At 26.2% G+C, this 25,366-nt stretch overlaps 1 protein-coding gene across 13 annotated transcripts in view; it reads left to right on the top strand.

Annotated features, from left to right (window-relative positions):
• The window catches only part of LOC107453665 (cytosolic purine 5'-nucleotidase), a 135,530-nt gene that overhangs the window by 74,585 nt on the left and 35,579 nt on the right, over positions 1 to 25,366 (top strand). For 11 of the 13 annotated variants that reach the window (XM_071187383.1, XM_071187380.1, XM_016070561.2 and 8 more), the window contains exons 2-10: positions 1,982 to 2,084; positions 8,162 to 8,235; positions 11,789 to 11,906; positions 11,990 to 12,085; positions 12,986 to 13,074; positions 13,167 to 13,224; positions 15,224 to 15,317; positions 20,730 to 20,809; positions 23,681 to 23,741. In XM_071187383.1, the coding sequence (XP_071043484.1) occupies positions 1,990 to 2,084; positions 8,162 to 8,235; positions 11,789 to 11,906; positions 11,990 to 12,085; positions 12,986 to 13,074; positions 13,167 to 13,224; positions 15,224 to 15,317; positions 20,730 to 20,809; positions 23,681 to 23,741 (765 nt within the window). In that variant the 5' untranslated portion in view covers positions 1,982 to 1,989. Of the gene's footprint in view, positions 1 to 1,747; positions 1,880 to 1,981; positions 2,085 to 8,161; positions 8,236 to 11,788; positions 11,907 to 11,989; positions 12,086 to 12,985; positions 13,075 to 13,166; positions 13,225 to 15,223; positions 15,318 to 20,729; positions 20,810 to 23,680; positions 23,742 to 25,366 lie in introns of those variants that run through there. The other 2 variants (XM_071187382.1, XM_016070562.3) reach the window with 1 other exon arrangement.

The following is a 25,366-nucleotide window of genomic DNA, read 5'->3' as shown; positions in this document are numbered from 1 at the left end:
ATTCATAATCAAGATAAAACAGTGTTTTTTTGTAGTTTTTGATTTAAACTGTTTTTTTTTTTTAAATTTTATTTTAAGAATATGTCAAATAATATTTTTTGTGTTTAATTGAAATTAATTAAACCATTCAAATATATTTCATAGTATTAAACTATTCTATTTAACTATAAATTAATTTTCACAATAAACAATTTAAACACATAAGAAGGAGAACTGAATTCTTTAAATATGCATTTTTATTACTTTACATCTCCACTCAACATGCAATTTTCGACGTTTCAACATTATAGCTGTAAAAACAAAAAAAATTTGACATCTACATCTGACTATCAATTGAAAATTAGACGGCAAAACTAAATTCACAATGCTAGCAAAAATGAAACTCATCCATTTATTATAAACAAATACTCATATGCTTATTTTAAGGAGCCTTTTTAAAGCATGTGATTTGGAAACATACTTTTTCCCTCATGTTTATATAATTAAAAACCGTATGTATGTTAGTCATATGTGTCTTATATTTGGAGTAGAAGGTAAAATCTACATGTATCTCAAATCCTGTAAACATATAATGCTATTTTATGCCAAAAATTATAGTTTTTAAGATGTTCCTGATTAAACCAAACCATCACAAGTATGTGATGGCTGTGAGTGAACGAGAGATCACTCTGGTACACTGGTGTGTCAGCCAAAAGGTAAACGTATTTTATGCTGTTACATATACACATAAGTCTCCCCCCCCTCCAATAAAAAGGTACCTTCATTTTTGAAGAGCACTAATTTTGCCAAATATATTAATTAGATTAGTGCCCCTCGAAACAGAATTGAAAATACTGGAATAAGTATGAGAAATAATAGTTGTTTATATGGATTTAGCCAAAAAATAATTTTCACTAGTTATAATAATCTGAAGTTTCTGCTATTGCTATCTCTTTTCTTTAAAAGAGGGCCTTTTTTTTCTAATTAAAAAGGGGGCAACATTTTTATAAAAAAAGAGTAAGAAGGGTGCATTTACCTCTGTGAAAGGGTGAGCAACCCTTCTAAAAATGCTCTGGGAGAACATTGATATACACGACAGTCGGTAAAAAAAAGAGTTAAAAATGGAAAATGTTTGAGAAAATTTAATATTTTTTTCCATCTTCTATTTTTTTATTCAAACTAAAACAATTTGTATAAATAAAATAAATTAAACTATTAAAAAATATTTATTTAGAAAAAAAAACTTTATTTGATTCAAATTATATTAGTTTAAATAAAAAATAATTTAAATAACATCTTTGAATTAGTAACAGTGTTGTAAATTTATTCATTATTGAATCATTATTTTTTTTAAAATTTAATTGTTTAAAATTCCATCATTACAATAATATTTTTTAATCATTGGTTTGTGAACCTTCAATTTGAAAACAATGTATTTAAACAAAAATCTTCCTAACCTATTTGATAATTGTTGCTATAGAAATAATTGTTGTAATTTTTTTTAAACAATTAAAGTGTTCTTTATTTCCTATATTTTGGAATTTTTTCAGTGAGTTGATTTTACATTAAACCATACCTAGAGCAAAAACAAGCAAATAAAAAAAAAAAATCTAGGCTTGTTCCTTTCCATCTCTAAAGAATGAGCTGATTCAGTTGATTTTAATTAACTACTGAAAGTGTCATAAACTGTTCTTCCTGGTTCTTCCACTATGTAACTGCTTTGTCTTTAAATGCATACATTTTATATTATCTATGCACTTTGTTCTCATTTGATATCTGAAGTTATAATCTATCTTGCAAAATTTCTTATCTAATCTTTTTTAAAGTAGTATTTTAAGAAGATAAATCGTATGATTCAGTCTTTTCTTGGTTTTTGTTTGAGGCAAAATCTTGTTTGTGGGTAATGTCCTAAACTTAACATGTTTTTGCTTTGAATATAAAGTGATATTTACTTTATTTTGAATCAATTTGATTAATTTATTTATATAATTGACATTTTCAGTTATAAACATGGAAGGTGATTCGAACGATAATGAAGATAGCCGATCAGAATCTGTTAGCAGCAATACTCAGTCTCGAAAATTTTATAGGGCTACTCATCATAGGTTTGTTTTGTTTTTCATATTTTGTCTTAAATTTTGAAATGTTACTTAATGAATTTGAATTTTTATTATTTTGTTGTATTTTTAATTTAACTCTTAAATTTATGAACATCATTGATAATTGAAATATACAGTACAGAACCGGTTATCCGGAAATCAGAAAACCGGAAAACCAAAAAACCGGAACGAAATTCGATAAATTTTCCCGCAATATTTAAAAAAAAATTTCTTTTTCCTCATAAGATTTTAGGATTTTTCTTTCTTTTTTGAAAGTTGTTTACCTTACCATCATTTTGGAAATAATCATTGGTGTATTACTTCATCATTTTTTCTTCTTTTTAAGAATATTTCTAAACGTTTTTTTTTTAGTTGGGTTTAACAATAAAAAAAATGGCTCTTTGTAGCGATTCAGAAAACCGGAAAAATCAGTTATCCGGAATAGCGATGGTCCCGATCATTCCGGATAATCGGTTCCCTACTGTATTTTTGTGTTTTGCTTTTAATTGCAGGAGTATATTAATGTCTAAAATGCCAAGATAATATTTCCAGCCATTTTTAATAAGGCAAATGCAACCACTAATTAAACAATAGTTTATCAAGTTTTTAGTAACTATTTTCAGAAAATTTAATTAAAATATTTTCAGGCTTGTAGTTAATATCAGTATTAAAAAATGTCTGTGCAAAACTTTTTTGATGAGCACTACAGCCTATTGCAGACCTTGACTGTCTCAAGCAACTTATTAGGTTTAAATTTACCTAGTTAACACCAGTACTCTCCATCTTTTTACTCTTATACTGATCAGCCACTTTTCCACTACACCTTACTATTTATTATGTAATTTACTGCTCTTCTTTTCCCCCTCTTGTTTGTACAAAGATATTTTTTGACTGTGTCATAGTTGTGGTATCTATAGATATGACCAACATCTTCTGGATTTTATCTACTTTAATTATGTTTGGTTTTCTAAATTTGTAGTATATCTCAAAGCTGTAATCATATTCTCTATGCTTTACTTTCCTTAATTGCACCAGAAACATTCTTAAAATCTTTCTTCACAAATAAGATTTCTATTTTCTTCTGATTTATTCATTTTCTAGCACTGGCTTCCATATACTACTACTGGTCTTGCAAAAGTCCTAGATAATTAAACTTTCTTTATGATTTTGATTTGAACTGTCTTCTAAATCCAAAGTATTCTTTATTAGCCATCTTAATTATATTGTTAATTTCTGTTTTAATGTTATTTTTATTGTTTCCAATGGTTTCCAAACATTTAAACTGAATGACATTTTCAAAAACTTAAATCTTTTATTTTTAATAGCAATGAGTTTTGTGTAGACCTGAAAATTTGCATTTTCAATTCGTAGTCAGTGGCCGGTAGACTCCAATTACTTAGGAGCCACTTTTTCTTCAAACCTAATGAGTTTTTTTGCTTTGATTAAATTATATATATATTTTTTTGAAAATTCATATCAGAAATAATTTACGGCTATAGAAAAATTAATTCAACAATGAAAATAAGAAATATGTGCCAAAAATTAGTTAAACATACTGACTTTAAAGAATTTTATTTAAAAATATTTGGGGAGACAAAATACATTTAATGTATACATTACAACTTTGAAATTTGTGAATTGTTCAGAAACCCATCTTCAATATGAATCTTTCCACTGTAAATTGATTTATTCTGAAAGATCAAAATTTTGAATGGAGGCATTGGACATCTTAATGAAAATTCTCTTATCCAGAGTCTCTCTTTACATTGATGTGCTTTTATCATTAATCAATTAAAAAATAAAGATGGGAAAAAGTGACCGGTTGTTTATTTAGTTGAAGTCGCCACTTTTTTTGTTGACTTGCCACTGGCGAGTGGTTATTTTCTGCTTTAGTCTTGTGTTTTGTTTGTTACTGCCATACATTAAATTTTTTTCTACAGACTCAGCCAGCTTCCATTACAGCTTTTTTCTTATACAAGCAATATAAATATCAAGAGTAAATGCTAATGACTGTGTTATCTTTTGAGAAATGGTTTCTCATATATCTTACTGTTTTCTCTTAAGCAATATTAGAAATATGGAGGGATGACTCCCTTTTTTTTATCCTTTTTCTCTCAAATGCTCAGAAAGTTCTGTCCTCTACATTACCTTGTATTTTATTCTTTGCATGGTCATTTTTGTTAATCTTATCAGTTGCTTGAAATAAAGTCTTTCTCTTTTTGCTGTCATTGATAGTCTTGAAATCTACAACAAGATGAAATATGTGTATCCCATACTCTGTTGTTTTTTCTGAAATTTGTTTTATACTGTGGATTTGATCTGCAGATCATCTTTTTCGGAAACTACATTGATTTTTTTAATATGATTTTACTTGTAAAAGGTATTAATCTTTTTGCCAGAAAATGTGAAAAATTTTGTATGACATGTTGAACTGAGAGATTCCTTGATAGTTTCTGCAGTCTTTTTTTTAATATGGGCAGAGCATATAAATATATCAATCCAGAGCATATAAATCCAATATAAGTGATGATGTTGTATATTTTGCATGTTAATTTATTCACTTTAACTTTCAAGAACTTTGCTTTGATACCATTTGGTCCAGCTGAACTATTGTTATTATTTTATCCATTAATACCTCTACCTCTTCCTGAAATTGAGGGGCTTGTTCTTTGTTTCCATGTTCAACGTTTTAGTTCAGAATTCTATTTGTAAAGGTGTTAATAAAACTTTTGCTTCATACTGTTTTTAGAGATTTTCAATTTCTTTGAATTGTTCTTCCCAGTGTTCTCTCTTCTTTTTAAGCATTGACTTTTTGCATCTTCTCAATCCAGTGAATCAAATTCAAATTTCTCAATTCAACACCAGTAACAGAGCTTGAATTCATATTTATAAATAAATGAGATATAAAGATTGAAAACACCTCAACACATTGCTGAATAATTAATTATACTTGAAAAGCTGATTCAGGCCAAGATAATCTATCTTTTAATGCTATTAGTATATTAAATTTTACTAGTCACTTTAATTGAATTATATATTGTCAAACCTGCTATTACAAATTCAAGGGAAGAAATAGAAAATTTTGTTATATCAAAAATTTAGATACCCGCATTAAAAAGTTATAATTCAAATTTAATTGTAGGTCTAACCTGTGGTAATTTCCACGAAAACCAAGAAGTTTTTAGATTAATTTGAGGAATAGAAAGTGATTGATGAATAGTTTAGTTTTAAAAACAATAACAGTATAAGTACTTATTAAAATAAAACTGAATGTTCTGCATGTGTTTCTACTAATCCTTTGTAAAGAATGATAAAATTGTGTCTGAGAAACAGGAAGAAAATTCGAAACTGTTTTTTTTCATCCTCAGAAACAAAATGGAAAAGGTTAAATTTGCAAGGTTAAAGGTTTGAGCAATACAATATATTTTTATGTAAATAATTGTAAAAATTTTTTTTATAGAAGAAATTGTGAACTAATATCTTTTTAATTGTCATCTCATGATATTTTTTTATTATTAGAAAGGCTGAAGAAACGATGACAATTTAAAACTGTTAGGAAATATTTGAAATCTTCTTTTTGACCTACTTGAATTTTTTACTGCCAAATTGCCCTATGCAGAATATCAAATTGCATAGAAAAATAGCAATACTTGAAATCTTGTAAATTTTTTATCATCAGAATTATTCCATATGTCTATTTGAATAATGTATAATATTTCAGAAATGCATGTCACTGATGCATGTCACAGAAATGCATGTCAAACCTCGTTTACTAAAACTAATTTTCAATTTCTCCTCATTGTATACGGATATAATACTTTGAAGTACTTTTAAGGTGAACTCAAATTTTAGTACCCGTTGAAAAGTTTTACTATCAACCCCTTAACAATCAGTTAATTTTCAAGAAAACGGTGATAAAAGTGCCTATTTTGCCCAAAACACGTATTTGATTACTGCTGACATCCAGTTTAAATTAAACTAACTATCTACAATTACCTTGAAAATATCATGGTTCTGCCATCTGGTAGGTAAAATGAGAACTAAAATGTTCTCCAGGCAAAAGAAATGAATTAGTTTTATTCTTATCGAGAAATAGAGGGTAAAACCTGACCCCGTCATTTTCACGGGAGCTAGAAGGAAAAGGTTAATGTAAACATAAAATTCATTTCCTATCTGATAGGTAAAAAAACTGGTCATTTACAGTTCAATATCTATAAGAGCAAGTTTTTTAATGCTTTATTAAAGTGTTAATAATTGCAACATTACAGCTGCCAAATTAAAAAGTTGTGTGAATTGAATTTGTTGAGGGGGAGGGGTCATTACAGGAAACATTATATATCCTTTTTTACTCAAGTATGAATAGAGTTTTCTTTCAGCTCATGGGTGTGAATATAAATAAAGCCTGTTTTTCGTGAGAAATGACCCCAATCATATTAATCCTTTGTTCAGAGTAGTAGGGTGGGAGAGTAGTAATTTGTCCCACCCACTTTCATAGGTTGTTCTATGAAATTGGTATTGCTGAATTGCATTTCTGAAGGTGAAGAAATGTGAGGATAAATTTTTTCTTAAATTTCGCTAGCAAATACTTTGGTTTACTTTCCTCTGATGGATGCTTATGACACAATTAAAATTGTTTGTTCTTATGTAATACAAAATGAAAATTGGATTAATTTTTTGGATACAGTTGATAAGTTAAAAGATTTATGGAAAGCATGTTTGAATATGAAACCAAAACAGTGAGCTATTACTGATCTTTTTGTTAGTAATCCTCTTTAATTTGTGCAATAAATCAGGTTACTCCTATTAGTTATTTACTTTTATAGAATTTTTTATTTGTTCCTACAGAATTAACATTAAAAGTACACTTTTTGAATTTCGTCTGAACTATAATACTTTTTTCTTCCTTCATAACTTCATTTTATTTTTTTTAAAGTAATTGGTTGTATATATTATGAGATGTATATTAGTTATTAATTTCATATAAGGCACAAAATAAAAACAGTTATTGAAATGAAATATATATTAATTTATGTATTCATAATAGAACTTTAAGAATTGAAGATGCAAATAGACAATAGAAAACGTCTATGTATTGTACTATTTTTATTAAAAAAGTTTTTGAACTAATAATATGATTAAATTTTCTGCCTCCTTCAAGTTGACGTTAATGAGGTTTGACTGTATATCTGGCTAATGGTTCATCCAAAAACTACTGTTTTTTATATTTTACTAATCACACAAATTCAAAATACATTCAATAACTTTAACATAGATTGAATAATTTCTATAAAAAATTTAAAAGCGAAATGCTGTGAAAAGAGGTCAGGAAAATTTATTTTGAGGTAATGAATTTTTCTCCTGGGACCTGATAGACACCCTGCTGATATATCTCCAGGTACTATAACCTATTTTAACATTTCTGATTTTTTGCATTCTCCACATACTAAAAGACTAATGTCTTGTCCACAGTAACTCTACTACTTCTACATAAATGTCATTTTCTTTTTGCATTCATTAAGCTGCTGAGGTCTTTCCTATTTTATGAATGAATATTCTTATTTATATACACATCTTGCATATCTATTTTGTTAGAAATAGACAATTCAAGCAACACTTTTTCAAATACAACAATATCTTTCATTTTTTAGAGTTTAATAAAAAGAGTAATAAATTATTCAAGAAAATGTTTTAAAAATTTGAATTCAAGAAATCATTTTAAACTTTTCAGAAGTTACAAAAAACAAATTTGGCGATAAAGAATATTTCGTGAAATTGAAAATCACCAAGAAATATATTCAATTAAGAGAGTTTTTTTAATTAGCAATAAAGCAAGAAAAAAGGGAACTTTAATTTTTTTTGATATTGACAAATTTGTGTTGTCAAAGTTTGTGATATCAAGGTTCGACTATATTTGTTTTTCTATTGTATTTAGGCTTATCAATAACTAAATATTTTGTTTCTTTCCCTCATGTAAAACTTAAATTTATATTGATTAGAATAATATAGTGTACATTTTAAATGATTTATTAAAAACTATTTTTCATTCTCTTATACTGATAATATAATATTTATTATTTTTTTAGGATTTTTGTGAATCGTAGTTTACATTTGGAAAAAATTAAATTTTTTGGCTTTGACATGGATTATACATTAGCACGTAAGATTATTTTTTTAATAAAACTCATAACAGTAAAAGTCTGACTAACATGAATTCGACTTTTCAGAAAGCTCAAGTAGCAGGAATTGAGGGATTATTATTCAGCCTTATATATATATATTTTTTACATTTTTGAGGCTAACCATTGTAGTAAGGGTCCGTTCAAAAGGTACGTACACAAAAATGGAGAAATTTTAACCCCCTCCCCCCTTTGTACATTACTGTACATAAGGTCCCTTAGAGTATGTACATTTTATTAGTTTACCCCCCTTTTTCATAAAAATTAAAATAATTGAAAAAGTCAAATTTAAATTTGGTGTATGCTTATAATGTACGTACTTTGTATAATTACAAAATAGCAAATCCCCTTCCCCCCTTCGTGATGTACGTACTTTTTGAACGGCCCCTAATAAGGAAATTATTACTTTTCTATAAGCAGTCATTTTGATTTATTTTTGTTTTATATTGTTTTGGTTTTATTAATTACGGTTTTCTATATAAACTTTCAGGTTTTTTTTATCAATACTCAAGTATCTGGAATTTTGGTTTAAATTAATTATGTTGTTTCATGCTCACTCTTTTTTTATATAAACTTCCGTATTTTTTATCGGTATTCATGTTTCTGTAATTTTCCCATTCTGTATAGTTGAGCTTTTACTGTATAATCATTATTCTGTATATGCATATTCTGGAGTATTAAGTTTTGGAAATATAAATATTTAGGACTAAATATTAGTTTTTCCATTAAAATGAGTTTTCTCTATTTCTTATTCTTCTAGTTTAATGTTTTAAATTGATAAATTTTTTATGAAATTATTATTTTTAATTTTGGGAAAACATTTGTTTTTAAACTTTTGTTATCTTTGTTCTTAAATATACAATGTTCTTTGTGAGAATTTTTAAGTGCTTAGTTTTTATTAAAAAATGTATAATTTTCTTTTATTGAAGATAATATGAACCATAAATAGTGCTTTTCTTTTACCATAGAAATGAAACTAATTTTCATAATGAAAAATTAAATTAAGTTGCATTTAGGATTTATCATCGTTATATTTCATTACTGCTTTCAACTGTTAAACTGTATGCGCAAATGATCTAGGTGATCTCTGATAATCTATTTGGTCAATAACAGAAAAAAGTTGTTTTCAATTCATGAAAACTTTTATGATTTAGACCCACTCGATGAGAAATTAAAGGATGGAAATATCTAAAAATTAAACCAGAATGTGTACAAAACCTGTATTCTTTTTATTCTTTTTCTGTAGTCTTATTCATTTAAAAAATTCAGTTGATATATAAAGTAACAATGAAATCGAAAAATAAATGCAATGAACTTCTATTAACGTAAGAATGTTTTCTTTAATGCAAAACAAACTTTTTTTGCCATTTATTGGTCTATATCACTCAGCACTTATGTTAACTAATAAATTTTAATTTTGTAATGATCTAATCACCAATTATAAGGATTTAAAAGCATATTTAAATAAAATGTATTCACTTATGTTGCATTCACTCATACTGATATAATGTTTAAATATTTTTTTTTTGAAAACTGTTAAGTAACAGTTTTGGAATTCCAAAAGCCTTAAAATTTATTAGATTATTGAAATAAAATTAGTGGTTCTCAGAAGCTTTTAGCTATGGGTTAAATTGAACAGATCTGAATAAAGTTTTAAATGCATGTAGGTCATGTATTAGAGATAGATTTTTGTTGAAAAATAACTATGTGAAAGTTTGCAAGTAAATTGGTTGAAAATATATAAAGAATAGTGTGGAATTTTGCAATTAGATAACACTTTACTGCTTAAACCAAATTCATGTATCTATATGTTAGTAACATGGTGGTATTTCTTAAAAATATTGTTGACAGATAAAGGTATACATAGAGTACAAATTTTTAAAAATAATTTAAATATTTTATGATTCTTAGAATTTGATTCTGTTATCTTTCTTTTAAATCTGTTACAGTATCACTTGTTAGCGAAATTTCAAACTATTTTTTCTGACAGATACTTTGTTCAAAGGATCCACATTACAAATATTTCAAGTTAGAACCAGAGCTATAATGAATTCCATCAGTTTAATTTTTACCAACTTGTATATTAGGTTTAAGTGCTCTAATTTCTCTTTTTAAGTTATTAAAATTTTGTAAATTTTTCTATTTTTATCAAAATTATTTTTGTTGCATGTTATTAAACTTTTTGCAATAAAATTACATCCTTAAAATTGTTACTAAACAATTGTATTCACGAACCAGTTAAGCACAGAATTTAATTTTAGATACCCTCCTCAAGGTGCAGAATTAAAGTCAAGCAATAAGCTGTGTATACGTCTAATGCAGATCAAGTGGTCCTGTTACAAATTTTCCAAAAAACTTACAAAATTTTTCCTTATCAGTTATATATATATAAAGTCCCTTCTTTTACATTTCCAATATAAAGTAAATTAGTGATGAATAGTTTATAATTAAAATTAGTTAGAGCTTCTTTAATACTTCTCAAAAACCTGCTGTAACTGAAATAGTTTTTTTATCAGTTTTTCTTGTTTATGTTCTAACTTTCAGCCCTGCTATTACTAAACTTTGTTACTTGTTTTAAATTATTTTTGAGAGATAGGTTCTCCGTTTTCTAATTTGGGTTGAATAGAAAGCTTGTGATAGAAAAGTAATTATTTCGAAAATTTCAGACCAAATTAAATATTTTATTTATTTATTTTTTTGAAAATTAAATATTTGCAAAATACTTTTCCTTAACCATGTAATTTAGCATGTGTAATTTAGGAATTATGTGGTTTTTAGAATTTTCATTTCATTAATAATTTTAAAAAATTTTTTGCTTTGGATTTGAAATTTATTGGCACTTGTTTCAGTCTCTAGTTATTTTTTTGTGCCATTTCTATTTTGATATTTACTTTCGAATTTTTTTTCTTCTTTTAATTGCAAATATGTAAATATTTTAGCATCATGCTTCTTAAAAAGCTTATTCTTCAAGTGTCAAGAAAAATTTATATTTTATATACTTAATTAATTTATTTTTTGCTAAACCTCTAAATTTAAAAATCAGAATTTATGTGAGTTTTGTGAGGAATACAGAGTTGAGAAATCGTCTGCATTTTACACAAAAACAAAGTTTATTTTATTTGTAACTGGCATGGTATTAGAATTTTTTATTGTTTATTCCTCTTAACTTTTGTTTCTGGTGTTTACTTTTAAGAGGTTTATTAAATATTTATTAAAACATTTTAATGTTATTTTTTTACTTTTAACTTTAACTGTTTAACTTTTGTAAATGTATGATTCAAAATATTTGTTGTGAAAGTAAATGCTTGTGGAAATAAAAATTATCACTAATATATTTTTTATTATTATTTCACAACTTTATTTTTTGAGCAGTACCATCCTTATTTTAAGAACAGTTGTGAGGTTATAGTTGCTATTTACAAGAGCTATATATTTATTGCAAGCATGCTCCTCAATATTGAAAAGAAGGCATCTTTTTTTGAAACACCTCTTGTTTATTTATTTATTGTAAGTTTATATTCTTTTGAATTTTAGAATATAAAAATCCTGAATATGAAGCACTTCAATTTCAATTAATTAGGGATAGACTAGTCTCAATTGGATATCCTCCTCAGATTAAAGATTTTCAATATGATCCAGCTTTTCCTATTAGGTGAGTTATTAATCAATTTTATTTAGTTTATTTGTTGCTCAATCGACTTTTACCCTTTACTCATTTCGATAAAATTTTTACAGAGGCTTATGGTTTGATAAAACTTATGGAACGCTTAATAAAGTAGATGCCTATGGAAATATATTGGTTTGCATTCATGGTTTCAAGTTCTTAAAGACGTTAGTATCTAAATTGTTTATTTTTTCATAAAGTACACCCATGATTGTTCATTTTCAATATGTTGTTCACATTTTTAACAAAATCTCATTATATCATCTATTGCCTAATTTTTTAAATTGAGATATCAGTTTTATTTCTTTTTTTTTTCTTAAAAAAAATTCATCCTAAATTTTGTAACAGCGCTAAAAGTACTATATTTTTTCAAACAACTTTTGACCTTGCAAAAAACTTTTAATGCTTTTAAAAATAAATGTGCTTTCTTTTATTGTGATTTGATTTTAAAGTACTGTTTTCTATTTTAATTCTTTTTAAACATTGGTGCAATATTTTTCAATTTGCCCATAACTGTGTTAGGTGTGTAATTGTGCTACAAAGCAATGTTAGCTTAAACATTTTTGTTTATAAAAGGAAAGAGTAATAAAATGTCATATAGCTTTCAATCATTTGAACGAATGCTCATCCAAATATCATAGATTTAGGTGCTTGCCCAATTTATGTTGCACCACTCTGACATAGAAACAAATGTTTTTTCTTGATCAAAAAATAGCATTTATTAAAATGGGAAATTTTAAAGCAATGAAGTGTATAATTTAGCCATAAAATTTTTTCATTTTCTAACTAAGTTTTTGTAACCTATGATATCTTTTATTAAAACAAACATCTCTAAATCTCATATTTTCTTTTTAAAACATACAAATGTATAAATTTTTTGCTGACTGCTAACAAGATGTTTATAAAAATTTTCGTGGATCATTTAAATTTTTTTTTTACTCCACTGGATAAACATGGAAGAGAAAGCCTTTTTTCAAAGCGCCCAGTACAATACCCTGACATTTTATCTCACAATATTTTGATGTTTTTAGTTCATTATCTTGTGTTATTCATGTATTCTGTTTCAGTTCAGAGATATATAATCTTTATCCGAATAAATTTCTCCAACTTGATGAAAAAAGAGTTTATGTTATGAACACTTTATTTAACTTGCCTGGTAAGTTTTATCTATTTTCTTTCTTTTGAAGTTATATTATTTTATTTGAATTTAGATTTGATTCATTATTATTTTATTTATTTGCATTTCAGAGGCTTATCTGCTGGCTTGTTTAATTGATTACTTCACCAACTCATCTCAGTACATACCGTATGTATTATTTATAGCATATATGCATGTTTCTTTTAATATTAGGTAAACTACTATAAAGGATAAATTTAAATTTTTAAAAAATGATATTTTTTAAAATAAATACAAAAATTACATTGCCATGGGAGTCATGATAAATGATGTCAATGTTATCACAAGTTGTGCTGTACTTTAAAATTTAATCAATAAACTGGAAACAACCATGATAATTCTTGAATTTGTTATTTTCTGTTGAGTATTATTAATTTATTATTATTAATTAAGTACTAACCATTATATTAAAAATTAATATTTTAATGTATCATTATTTTAGGAAATTAAGTAATTTTATTAAATTTCTATGCACATATTTATTTACAATAAAGTATCTACCTATAGTGACATATTTTTTATTATCCATTCATAATTTAGAAACACATTCTTTGAAAAGTAATATAATAAAAGCTTGACAATCTAGAATATGCTAGACAAATACAGACAACTGAATACTAAAGATGTTCATCTTAATAACTTCATCTTATTTTCTGGAAAAATAGCCCTTCTTTCATAAATTTTTTTTCCATTTACACTGTGGTATATAAAAAATTATAACTATAAAATTAGATGTCCATAAAAATTATTTAAAAAAAAGTTATAATGCAAGCTAGGAAAAATACAAAAAAGAAGAATTATTTTAATTAACTCTTAATAAATTACTATGTTTTAATTATTTAGTTTGGAAAACTCATATTGCCCTTTATTACCTTTACCCTTTAAAAAAAACAAAGGCATATGTTTATCTAAATTTCCTTTTTTCACATACCTTTTATTTGCTAATTCTATTGCTTTATCATTCAAAATAATTAATTAAATTTTGATTTTTCTTATATCTTGAAGCCTTTGAACTAAATAATACCAACCAATCATAGTTTACTAGATAAAAATGCATGTTAAAAGAGTACTGATTTTCAACAAAACTAAATTTTGAAAATAAAAAAAAATCTGTTATCTCATTTTCTCCCAAACCACAGTTGTAAGGTACCCTAAACAACTTTATCTTTGGGTAATTTTGAAGTTAAGCCAATAAGGTTTTTTTTATCATTTTTTATGGAATGATCATAATTACATTTTTAAAACTTTCTCCTTTTTATGTTTGATGGTCATATAAAAATTTAAATTATGCAACTTTTGAGAAAAATGTGTTCTATGAAGAAAGCTATCTAAAATTAATATCCATTAAAAAGAGAGTATTTCTTTAAGTGGTTCTGTAAATTATATTAAACGATATTTAAATAAGCAATATTTTTAAAACACTGTATAAACTTTTTAGATTGTCTTTGACCTAAATGCCTCTGTTATTTTCTGTTAATTCCTAATTTTTCCTCTGTTTTTGTGATTTTTTTCCTGTTTAATTAACATTAAAGCATACTTTAATTCTTATAAGTACTCAAAGCACATTTTCAATTCTAATTTGCTGAAAATAAAGTATAGAATTATTTATAATTGGGAGTTTTAAATTTTGATTTTGTCCTTAATCTCCTACTGGATCAAACTAAAGTAAAACAACAGAAAGGGTTTTTTGTCTTCTCCCCTCTAGTTCACCATAATTAAACAAAATATATAATATTGAAAGTTAGTTGCATAAAGTTACCTTGCATGAAAGTGTTTTTTAGAATTTTTTTCATTGTTATAAAATTTTTTATCTTCTTCAGCATTAAGAAATTATTGTAGGTAAACTTTTCAATTATTGAAAGAAATTCTGAATTGGCATCAGGTAATTTCAATTAACATGTTTTGATAAACTAAAACTTTTCTGTATTGTATCTTGTACCTTACTTTTCAGTTCTATTGCAATGTTATAGACACTTTACTAATTGTTTGCCCCATTGTATGTATTTTTCCTCATCTATTAATTCATTAAATCGATTAACTCCTCATCTGCTAATTTATTAAACAATATTCATCGTTTAAGTGATTTAAGAAAAGTGTCTATATTTTTTTATTGATATATTTGTTTCAGAGGAAAAAATGGAATTAAAAGTGGAAATATTTTCATGTCTTACACATCTATTTTCCAAGATGTAAGAGATTCTATTGACTGGGTTCATATGCGGGTAAGTTAAACTTTTCAATTTGCTTTTTAAACTTATTCATTGTATTAAATAACGGAAAGGCTACTTTTTTAAGAATTACTCTTAAGTAGCATATCTAGATGCAGATATGTGTTTGTTAAGTCCCAAAATTAGTTACTAAGTTTGTCAACAGATGGTGTTTCCAAATAAGAAAACAATAAAATGTTGTTTTCAAAATAACCACTGTTTAAAACTACATTGGGATTGAGTCAGAAGACAAAATTTGCAGAGGCCTAGACAAATCTTTAACTGGGAATGGTCTGAAATGCAGTATAAAACATTGTTTTACTGTTTATTATTCACAGTCCAGTTACTGATTTGAATCCCAAAGATAGCTCATCGATTCGAATTCTTCACCTGGCTCATACCAACTACAGTGTTGATGTAATATATCCACAGGGGTAGATGGATCATGGCTTAGAGTCCCCTTATCGTCGGGCTTACTATGGGAAATTTTCGTGGTTTTCCTTTCCATATAATGCAAATGCAGGTTAATTCTATCAAAAAATTCTCTGCGAAGGCAAATTTCTCCCACTACTTGATCCAAGAATTCCCTTGTCTTCTGGATTGGGTTCAAAATTACAAGGTAGTAGTCGTAAACATTAGTAGTCGTAAACCCAAAAAATTGGGTTGGCTGTTCAAGACGATTATAAAATAAAATATGACCACCTTTCGCAAAGTGATTCTCTGAGGATGATTTATGCTTTGTTATTTTATAATAATACGAGATCATTTTTGTCTTGCTGAAGAAAAGATCATTTTTGATCTGTTCCGATAAGTCTTTTTATTTATTAACTTTTGTACCTATTTATTTTATTAATCTTTTCTTTGTTAAATCTGAAGAATTACATTCCTTCAATATGGATAAAATTTTCACATTCATAATTTTGTATAAGACTGCAATTTTGCATGTAGACCACTTTTCAATTATTAAAAAATGTTAAAATTATAAAAATTCTAATATTTTTCCGAAAAAATTTGGCAAACGAGTTTTTAAATTGACAACTTATTAAATGCAAATTTTCTTTTTGAGGTAGTCGTTTCGTTTTCAATTCGTTTTTATTTCCTTAGCATTTTCTATTTCGGCTTGATTGCCAATCCAAGCTGTCTCAAATCATTCTTTATTTATAACGATTTTTATAAGAGTGTGCAGTTAAATTTTATTTTCACGAAATATGGTTTAGAAACATAATACATTAGGTTGGCAATAATTATGAAAATAAATTTTTAAATAATTGATTTTTACAATATAGAAGCCATAATACTTAATTTCCATCATATCCTTTTCCTGAAAATTTTGATTTTATACTAATTTTTCTCTATTTCCTCAAAAATATAAAAGATAGTAAATAAATTCTGGAGAAAGAAAGGCGAAGAGGTTGCACGCATCATCTGTCATCTACGCGAATCATCTGTTTTCTATCTTTCTCAATCCATAAAGTTTTTTTCTCTTTTTCTATTAAGTTTTTATTTTTCTGATTATAAAGATGTTTATAATTGTCGGCTCAATATGCATTTTTAATTTAATTTTATTTTTATAATTGTATCAATTTTATTTTTACAATTGGCTGACACACAGCAAGCCAATACTTTTGGTCTATTGATCAGATTTTTGCGTATTAGGACTTAATCTTTAGTGGTTCGAGAGAGAGGCTATTATATGCTAATTACTTTAAGCAGACAATATTTTAAATTACGAAGTGAAGCACAAAAACTTACTTATCTGAATAAATTTTTTGACGGATTATGATTCCTGGCCCTGAAAATATAGGGGATAGCTGTAATCTGAGAAATGTTGTCCTAATAATTTGGTCAGGAGAGTGATCAAAAGCTAGGACCTCTTAATGTTAATGTTGCTTTTTGCGTATTTTGTCATATCTCGAGAACTTTTTACTTGAATTGAAACATTTTAGCACGCAATTATAAAATTTGTTTATCCAACGATAATTTTATACAAAAAATGATTTTTATTAATTATTTTTTGATTATTAATAGGAAAAAAAGAGTTTGAATTGTAAGGTATACATTTTTTTAATAGAATGTAATTTTTTGTTTTAAAATATAAAAGTTAAAAGAAATTAGTTGAATAGTTTCTCGCAAAATAAATTTTAAAAAATCAGACTTTTTGAAATCCGATTACTAAGTCAAAAGTTATTCAAACTAATTTTTTTATGCACTACAATAATCTTTCTCCATCCACAAATATCAAATATTAATTGCTAAAATATTCGTGTTAGCATAAATTTATTACAATATAAAATTTGAATAAAATGCATATTTTCTTCAAATTTTTTTTTAGATAAATTATTTCTTAATGTAATGTAATAATTTCTTAATGTGTTTTTCTCTAAGATATATGACAATCTTTGATAATGTTGTAAGTTAACAATAATTTTTGTTGGCCAAGGTTGAAATACTTTCTAATTCTTTTTTTTATTTTTCTTAATTCTTCCTTGAAAATAAATTACTAATTTTTTTCAAAGCTGCATGCAAAATTTTAATACATTATTTGTTTTACTAGTTAACTATTTATTTAATATTCAGAGACTCTTTCTTTTATTTAAAAATTTCCGATTTTTTTTCAGGAAGGTTGAAAAAATGTGTTTTGTTTAAATTGAAAATACAGTCTTGAATTATTTTAATCCAAAAGAAAAAAATAATCAAAATAAAAATAATAAAAATATGGAAAAAAAGACATTTGCAATAAATATTTTTTTCCAAGACATTGATATATCAGGCTATTGAAAGTCATAGATTTAATTTACGTCTATCTTTACTTTTTCCCCCATTGATTATATTTTTTATATAACTTTTCATTTATTGAAATCAAATCCAGCATTCAATTATAAATCACTTAGTTATTAATATATACCTATAAAATGAATATAATTCCTATAATGTTAGTTTGATGCATTTTGGCAGATATCCACCTGAATATCCCTCTCTTGAAATCTTACTCTTTCCTTTCCCTGTGCACACAAAGTTTAAATTCAGAAAATCTAATATATATATATATATATATTTAAAATTTAAGTTTTAGTTTTACTTTACAGTAGAGAGAGCATCAAATAAATAAAAAGCAAAGTTGTGCAAGAAGGTAAAATTAGGCAAAACCAAATGTGAAACAGTAACGTGACATTGCAATGTATCGAAACATCATGATGTGTAAGTGGTGATGTATCATGTTGCTGAAATCTTAACATCGCCCAGTCCTTGATGCACTAGATTTTCCACATTGCTGATTTTTTATGCCATTTTGCTATGCAGTTTACAAAATTAGCCATTTTAAAATTATTTCTCCCCTGATCTGAAAGCCAATGATTATGCTGTTTTGGGTGTCAAATAAATCATTCCGTTTTTGCATTATGTAAGCGATTATGCTTCGGATTCCCTTTAATACCCTTTATATACACTTCAGTACAATGTACTTCCACCTCCCTTCTGTAATTGGTTATTTCAGGTTGATGTTTAAAGTAGGTGATTATCACATTAATGTGACTGGGTTGTTTATTTTCAATGCTTTTAGTTGGTGAAGTTTGTAATTAATTTTTAAACTTAATTGTAATAAATTTTCTGGTGTTCAAAGTAAAATCAGAAAAACAATTAATTTATTTTCTGCTACCTATTGGCCATCGAAATGGTCTACAGATGGCATGGAGAAGAACTCTCTACCTATGGCAACATTTCTCCTGCTTTCACCATTAACGTGTGGAGAGTCATAGAAGAAGGAAGTACATTAGTTTCTGTCATGATTTTCATATAGATTAAAATCTTTTAAGTTAGGAAACTATATGGAACTGAAAACTACATTAAACATAGTTCTAAAAGAAATCACCATGGAAATTTTAAAAGAATATTTTCATTAATTGAAAAATATTAAGAAAAGGAAAAATATCATAGATTCCTATACAACTGAAAAGAGGAGGAGTGGGAAGCGCCAAAGGCTGGGAACCGGTCTTCTCCCCAGATGGCGTATTCAAGCGATGCAATTGCCTATTACCTTTCTTATTTCTAAATTTATTCAAATCTAAAAATATTGAGCAAAAATAAAATTTTTTAATTAATAAAAATCAATATCAAAATTGCAAAGTACATGAAGAAGAAAGATAGCAAACATTTTTTTAATGCATCCATATTTTACTAAACACGTCCTTTCTCCAATCATATATTTCAATTTAAAGAGTCAATGTGTGATAAGTATCTTTTTTTTTTTTTACTTACCAAAATAGGACAAATTTTGCTTTTGTTTTCTGGAAAAGTACCATATTATTTTAAGCACTGCACTTTGGTAAAAATGGGAGAAATAAAAAAAAAGCCATCCGAACTTCTGCTCTGGTGTAAATGCTGTAATAATGATGAACTGCATGTATCAACATTTTAAAATTAGTGATAGTTGATCAAGTATGCTTAATATATAGCACCTGTAAAATAACAGAAATGTTTTTTTGCAAACATCAGCAACAAAGTTTTCATTTCTAAAAAGAAAACAAAATAAATTCTCTTAACAGGTTCATGTAAGTACAGCACTTCATATACCATTTTGGCAATACTGGAATAAGTGTGCGCAGCAGTCAAAACGAATAATTATAATGATGAAAAAAAACTTTTAAAATGATAATAAAATAATAATTTAAATATTTTAATGTAAAAAGTTTTAAATGTACCAATGAACATAATTCGAATTTCTAAGCAATTTAACTAAAAAAACTTAAAATACATTATCAAATTCATGAAATCTTGAGTGTAAGAAATCTGAACTTTTATTTGAAGTTTCATGAGCATACATAGAAAGAGGAATTTTCTTTTCCAGCTTTTTCAAAAAAAAAGTGTGTGTAATAATACTAGCCAGTTGGCAACACACCTAAAATTAAAGCTATTATGTTTTAACTTTGATAGAGAGAGGGAGAGCAAAATAATAAACACTACCATTAAAAAAATATTACTACCCAGAAGTGTCGATAGGGAGCTTGCAGCAAGGAGAGGTGTGTGCAAATTGATGTAACTAGAAAAAGTTTGGAAAAATTTTAAATTAATAAATTTATTAAAAAAAAGATAATAAAAAAACGTTATTTATAATTGCTGAAAAAATATACCTAAATTCTTCAATTCACTTTTTCTACTTTCAAAGAAGTTCAGGATTTCATTAAGTTCAATATCAACTTCACTAGTAAACACCTCAGAATTTCTGCCATCTTTATTTTTCCTGAAACTCATTTCTTTATACTTTCCATGTTCCAGTTTTCATTCATCAAAAGTATTAAGGAAAAATTTCTAGTATTTGAAATTGTACTAGAATAAGCTTTAAGCTATAAAAAAAGTGAAGAGATAATCACTAGCAAATGTTGTTTTTTTATGTTATTTTTATTTTTACTTTTTATCTAATATTTTTTATAGGGGTCATTAAAGGATGAAACTGTTAATAATCCTTCGAAATATTTGGTCAAGGAGGAACGCCTGCCTATGCTTTTTGATCGGTAGGTTAAGCAAAAATTTTTCTTATATTTTTTGCCAGAGCAAACCATACATTTCTGTATCTATTTAACGCATATCAAATACTCTTGACACTTTCGTATTTATAATTTTTATTGTATTCTAAATTAAAACATTATGAATTAAGTTTTCAGCTATCTTGTTTTTTTATTAAATTGAGGAAATTATGGTCAGACAAATTTTTTTTACGATTCTTTAAAGTTTTTTCATAAAATTTTTCAAAAAATTTAAAAATTTTTATGAAATTTTATTAAATAGAGCAAAAATGTGCCACTGCACTTATATTCTAATTTTCAAAGACAGATGATCTTGTCAGTTCTATAACAAGAATCACATCAAGGCCATGACAATAATGGGAATTTTACTTTTAAAAGTAATGAGTAAAAGTATATGTATTTAAAGCAATAATAACAATTAAAACACGTAAAGTACATATTATGAAAAATAAAAACTAGAAGGTACAAGAACAAAAAAAAGTACAGATTTTTAAATACACTTTGAAATAATTGAAAACTTAAAGTAGCCTAAACTTTTATCAAAAAATGTGATGTATCTATATATCAAATAATTTTTAATAATTTAATTTAATTTTCAACTAAATTTCATTTCAAAAGATTGGTTACTTAGGTTGCTTAGAATATCTTTTGATGATATTTCATTTCAGTTAACAATACTGCTAAAATGAAAGCACAGTAAAGCTATTTCATAAGCAGCTATTTATGTAAAGTATTTGAAACAGTAAATGTTAACTTTTGCATCTTTCTAATATAGAATTCAACTCTGATGACATGTAAAATATTAGGGTGATCTCTCAATGGAAGATTTTTTGTAGAGATCTTACCTATTTACGTAAGAATGGAAGAGTATAAAAGCTTTCTATGATGATTCCAATATTGCTAGATCAATATTGGGCTATTAACCCAATTTTGGTTTACCAGTGTGTAAATCTTAAGATAGATTAGCAGCCCTCAGTTTGATACAGTAATGAAGCGCTTTCCAAAGTTGAATCATTTTCTTCTTGTAAAAAGTATAATTTCCAACTGATCTACTTAACAGATTTTTTGGCCTGTATTCAAGTATATCTCTTTATATAAAAGAGCTTTTAATAATTTTTCTTCTCAGAAGTATTGAAACTAAAACTTTTGAGAAAACTATTATGAAAAACTTTTTTTTTTGACTCTTTAAAAAGATTTTTTTTTAAAAATGTAACTAATCTCTTTTGATATTCTCGTAACAAATTTTGATATGTTTTACTTAAAAAAGAAATGAATGTGCAAGTAAAGTACTGAATTTTAAAAGAAAAGTATTAGAAGTGAAAGTATGTACTTATTAATACATTTTTTTAAACTTTTAATGAAAGTAGAAGTATTGACGTGTATGGACCAGGCATAGAATAAAGAGATAATTATAGAACTGCTACAAGATCATTTGAGCTCTGAAAAAATTTAAAAAATCAGTTAGCTTGTGAGGAGAAGATTTAATATGCATACAAAATACATTCATTAAATTTATGTTAATTTTTTTTCTTACTTGCATTTGCAAATCTCTATTAAACAATTTCTGAAATGGTCATCAGGTTATAAAAACTTAGTACATTGTTATTCATATTTATCTCCACATGTTGCAGAAGGAGAGACTTTTCTAGTTTCTCAAAGCTGTTTATTAAAGTTAAAAAAAATATATATAAAAAAATAACTTTCTTTCTGAAGAAACATTAGGTTTTGGAGATAAAACTTAGGTCTAATTTTTTTTTTATCATTATAATTCAGATACTTTTTTTCATTCCTTGCTGACTATTTATTACAGCCTTAAAATTTGTATATCTTACATATCTCATTAAAAATATTTCAAAAGATTCATATATCCTAAAATTCATAATCTTCATATGCCTTAAAATTTATGTACCTTTAATATCTTTTATACCTTATATTACTTTAATCTATCTATTTAAATTAATTGTATGTAGCAGTGGGCAAGCTTTTCCTTATTCTAATTTATTAAATTATTACCTTTGCTACCGCTTGAAAGTCTTTTTTTTCTGAAACGATGGACAATCCCTAACAGTTGGCAGGTTTGCATATAAGCTTTCATATTCAAAACCTTTTCAAAAAAAAAAAAACATTATGAGAGAAATGAGAAGTGTGTCTTAGTCTTGCTGTAGTTAAACTGTTGATGTAGTTGTTTTATGTAGTTGAATCAAACCAGTTTGCTAGGTATGAACAAATGTCAAAGTCTTTCTAATTTTGAAAAAATAAATTAATAAAAATCAAGATTTTTAGAGAAAAAAAATCTTTTTTTAAAAAAATAAATTATTGCAATAAATATTAAAAACTATCATTTTTCATTGATCAATGAAGATAAAAGCATGATACTTACTAAAAATCACAGAATGATATTTAGCAAATGCAGGTTCAATATCATTATGGTGAAGACTTTAAAATAATAGGGAAAATTGTTATTTTTATCTCATTGCTTCAAAAAAACTTTTCCGTTTTTATGTTCTTTATTGAAATATAATCCTATAATTTTTGTCTATTTTAATCAAAAGGCTTCCTTAAAAAGAATACTTCAGAACTAGAGTGCTTGACAGAAATGATCATTATAGCACTTGTTTAAATACTCTTCTAGCTCAATATTTGCTGTATACTGCCATTTTTAATTTGCATATTTTTGAAAAATGTTACTGTTGGGGACATTTATCAATGAATTGATTTAATTTTGATAAAACAGAGTCTATTAATTTTGGGTGGATGAACAAAGATTGTATATTCTGCCTCTTGCTATGAAAAAGTTAATGAAATAATAATATAATTTTGTTAATATTACTCTTCTGATGAAATTTTTCTGTATTTCAGAATGCATGAAGCTGGAAAAAAATCTTTCCTTCTTACTAACAGTGATTATGCCTACACCGCAGTGAGTAGCATTTAAGACAATGAAAAATTGTATCAGTAATGACGTTTAATTCTGTGTGACTAAGAACAATATTGTGATATGCGCTTAGAATTATATGCAAACTGTTATATGCTGACAGTATAAAATACAAAAATACCCTCAGTAACTATTAATCTAAAAATTGCCCTGTAACTTTTATCAGATTTCACAATTTCAGGTGTAATAAAATTGTGGAAACTAAAAGCCAGTAAAGTTAGTACATATAGCTTAATCTTTAAAAATATTTCTAGTTCATAAATGTAAATAACTCCAGTTCTAACATTCTCCACTAACTCTAAGGTTCGAAATGTTTTATTATATGTTTTTTATTTATATATTTAATTCGTAATTGCAAAAACGTTTTTACTTATAGATAAGGGGTTTACAAATTTTAATGGTATAGTCAAATACTTAAGACTCATTGATGTGATTGCAACATTTCTCTCTAAGTTTCTCCTTTGGATAACTATAATTGAGACACCTATTAACTTAAATAGAAAACTTTTGTGCTCCCTTTCCCCAAAAAGCAAATATTTCTGCATTTTTTTACTTATATATTCATTTCTAATTGATTCCTATACAGTTCAAAAATTATACCATGCAAAAATTAATGAGGTATAATATCTTATGCTTAAGAACTATAACTAACCTGTTAGAGAGAAAAAACTGGTAGTAAATTAGTTTCATTTCTTGAATGCTTTCAGGAGGAGTAAAATACCTGTAATAAACAAAAATTAGTCACAAGATCGATATATAATTTAAAAAATTCCACGAGTAAATGTATTGGTCATAATCAAGAAAAAAAAACAGTAGTCCTGAATAATTTACTTTTCCTAAAATAACATGTGAAAATGAAATAGCTTTACTACCAGTTTTTTCATTATTTTAGGTAAGTATCATATATTTCGTCGCAAGCGCCGCTTCGTCGCAAGCGCCGCTTCGTCGCAAGCGCCGCACCTCGATAAAAATGAAATTTTTAAAAAAAAGTTATAGTAAGCGCCGCTCCGGCGCAATTGCCGTAATGGCGCTAAACCGCGCATATCAACATTCTTTTAGAAGAGACCTTTAAATTACCATTTAGAATATCTGTATAATAAAAAATTAAATTTTTTATGCATTTCATAAAGTAAAGTTTTAATTTCTAAATTATAATAAAAAATTTCTTTTTCAGCGAAAAAAAAAAGCAACAAAAAAAAGTTTTCTCTTTCAGCAAAAAAAAAAAAAAAAAAAAAAAAAAAAAAAAAAAAAAAAAAAAAAAAAAAAAAAAAAANAAAAGAAAACAACAAAACTATATAAAATAAAGTTGTTCTTACCAGTTGGCATAGCGCCAAAAAACAGAAGAACAGCAAATAAATATTTATATGTTCAGTAGCTGAATTAACGCTGAACTGATTACAGAAATCCGTGAAACAATGTAATAAAAAAAAAAAATGTATTAAAAGAAAGATTTTAAAATAAAAAGATTTTAAAATTTATTACCGTTAACAATTTGAGGAAAAACTAATACATAATAACGAAACAGCTAATAATAGCGAAATGACTAATAATAACAAGAATAAGAAATAACTAAGAAGGCCCCAAAAAAATTCTGAAGGAATGACCAAAGG

Source organism: Parasteatoda tepidariorum, chromosome X1 (genome assembly GCF_043381705.1).
Source record: "Parasteatoda tepidariorum isolate YZ-2023 chromosome X1, CAS_Ptep_4.0, whole genome shotgun sequence".
Classification (NCBI taxonomy): Eukaryota; Metazoa; Arthropoda; class Arachnida; order Araneae; family Theridiidae; genus Parasteatoda; species Parasteatoda tepidariorum.
The sequence above is the reverse complement of the archived record's forward strand: the minus strand, read 5'-3'. Positions and strand labels throughout refer to the sequence as shown.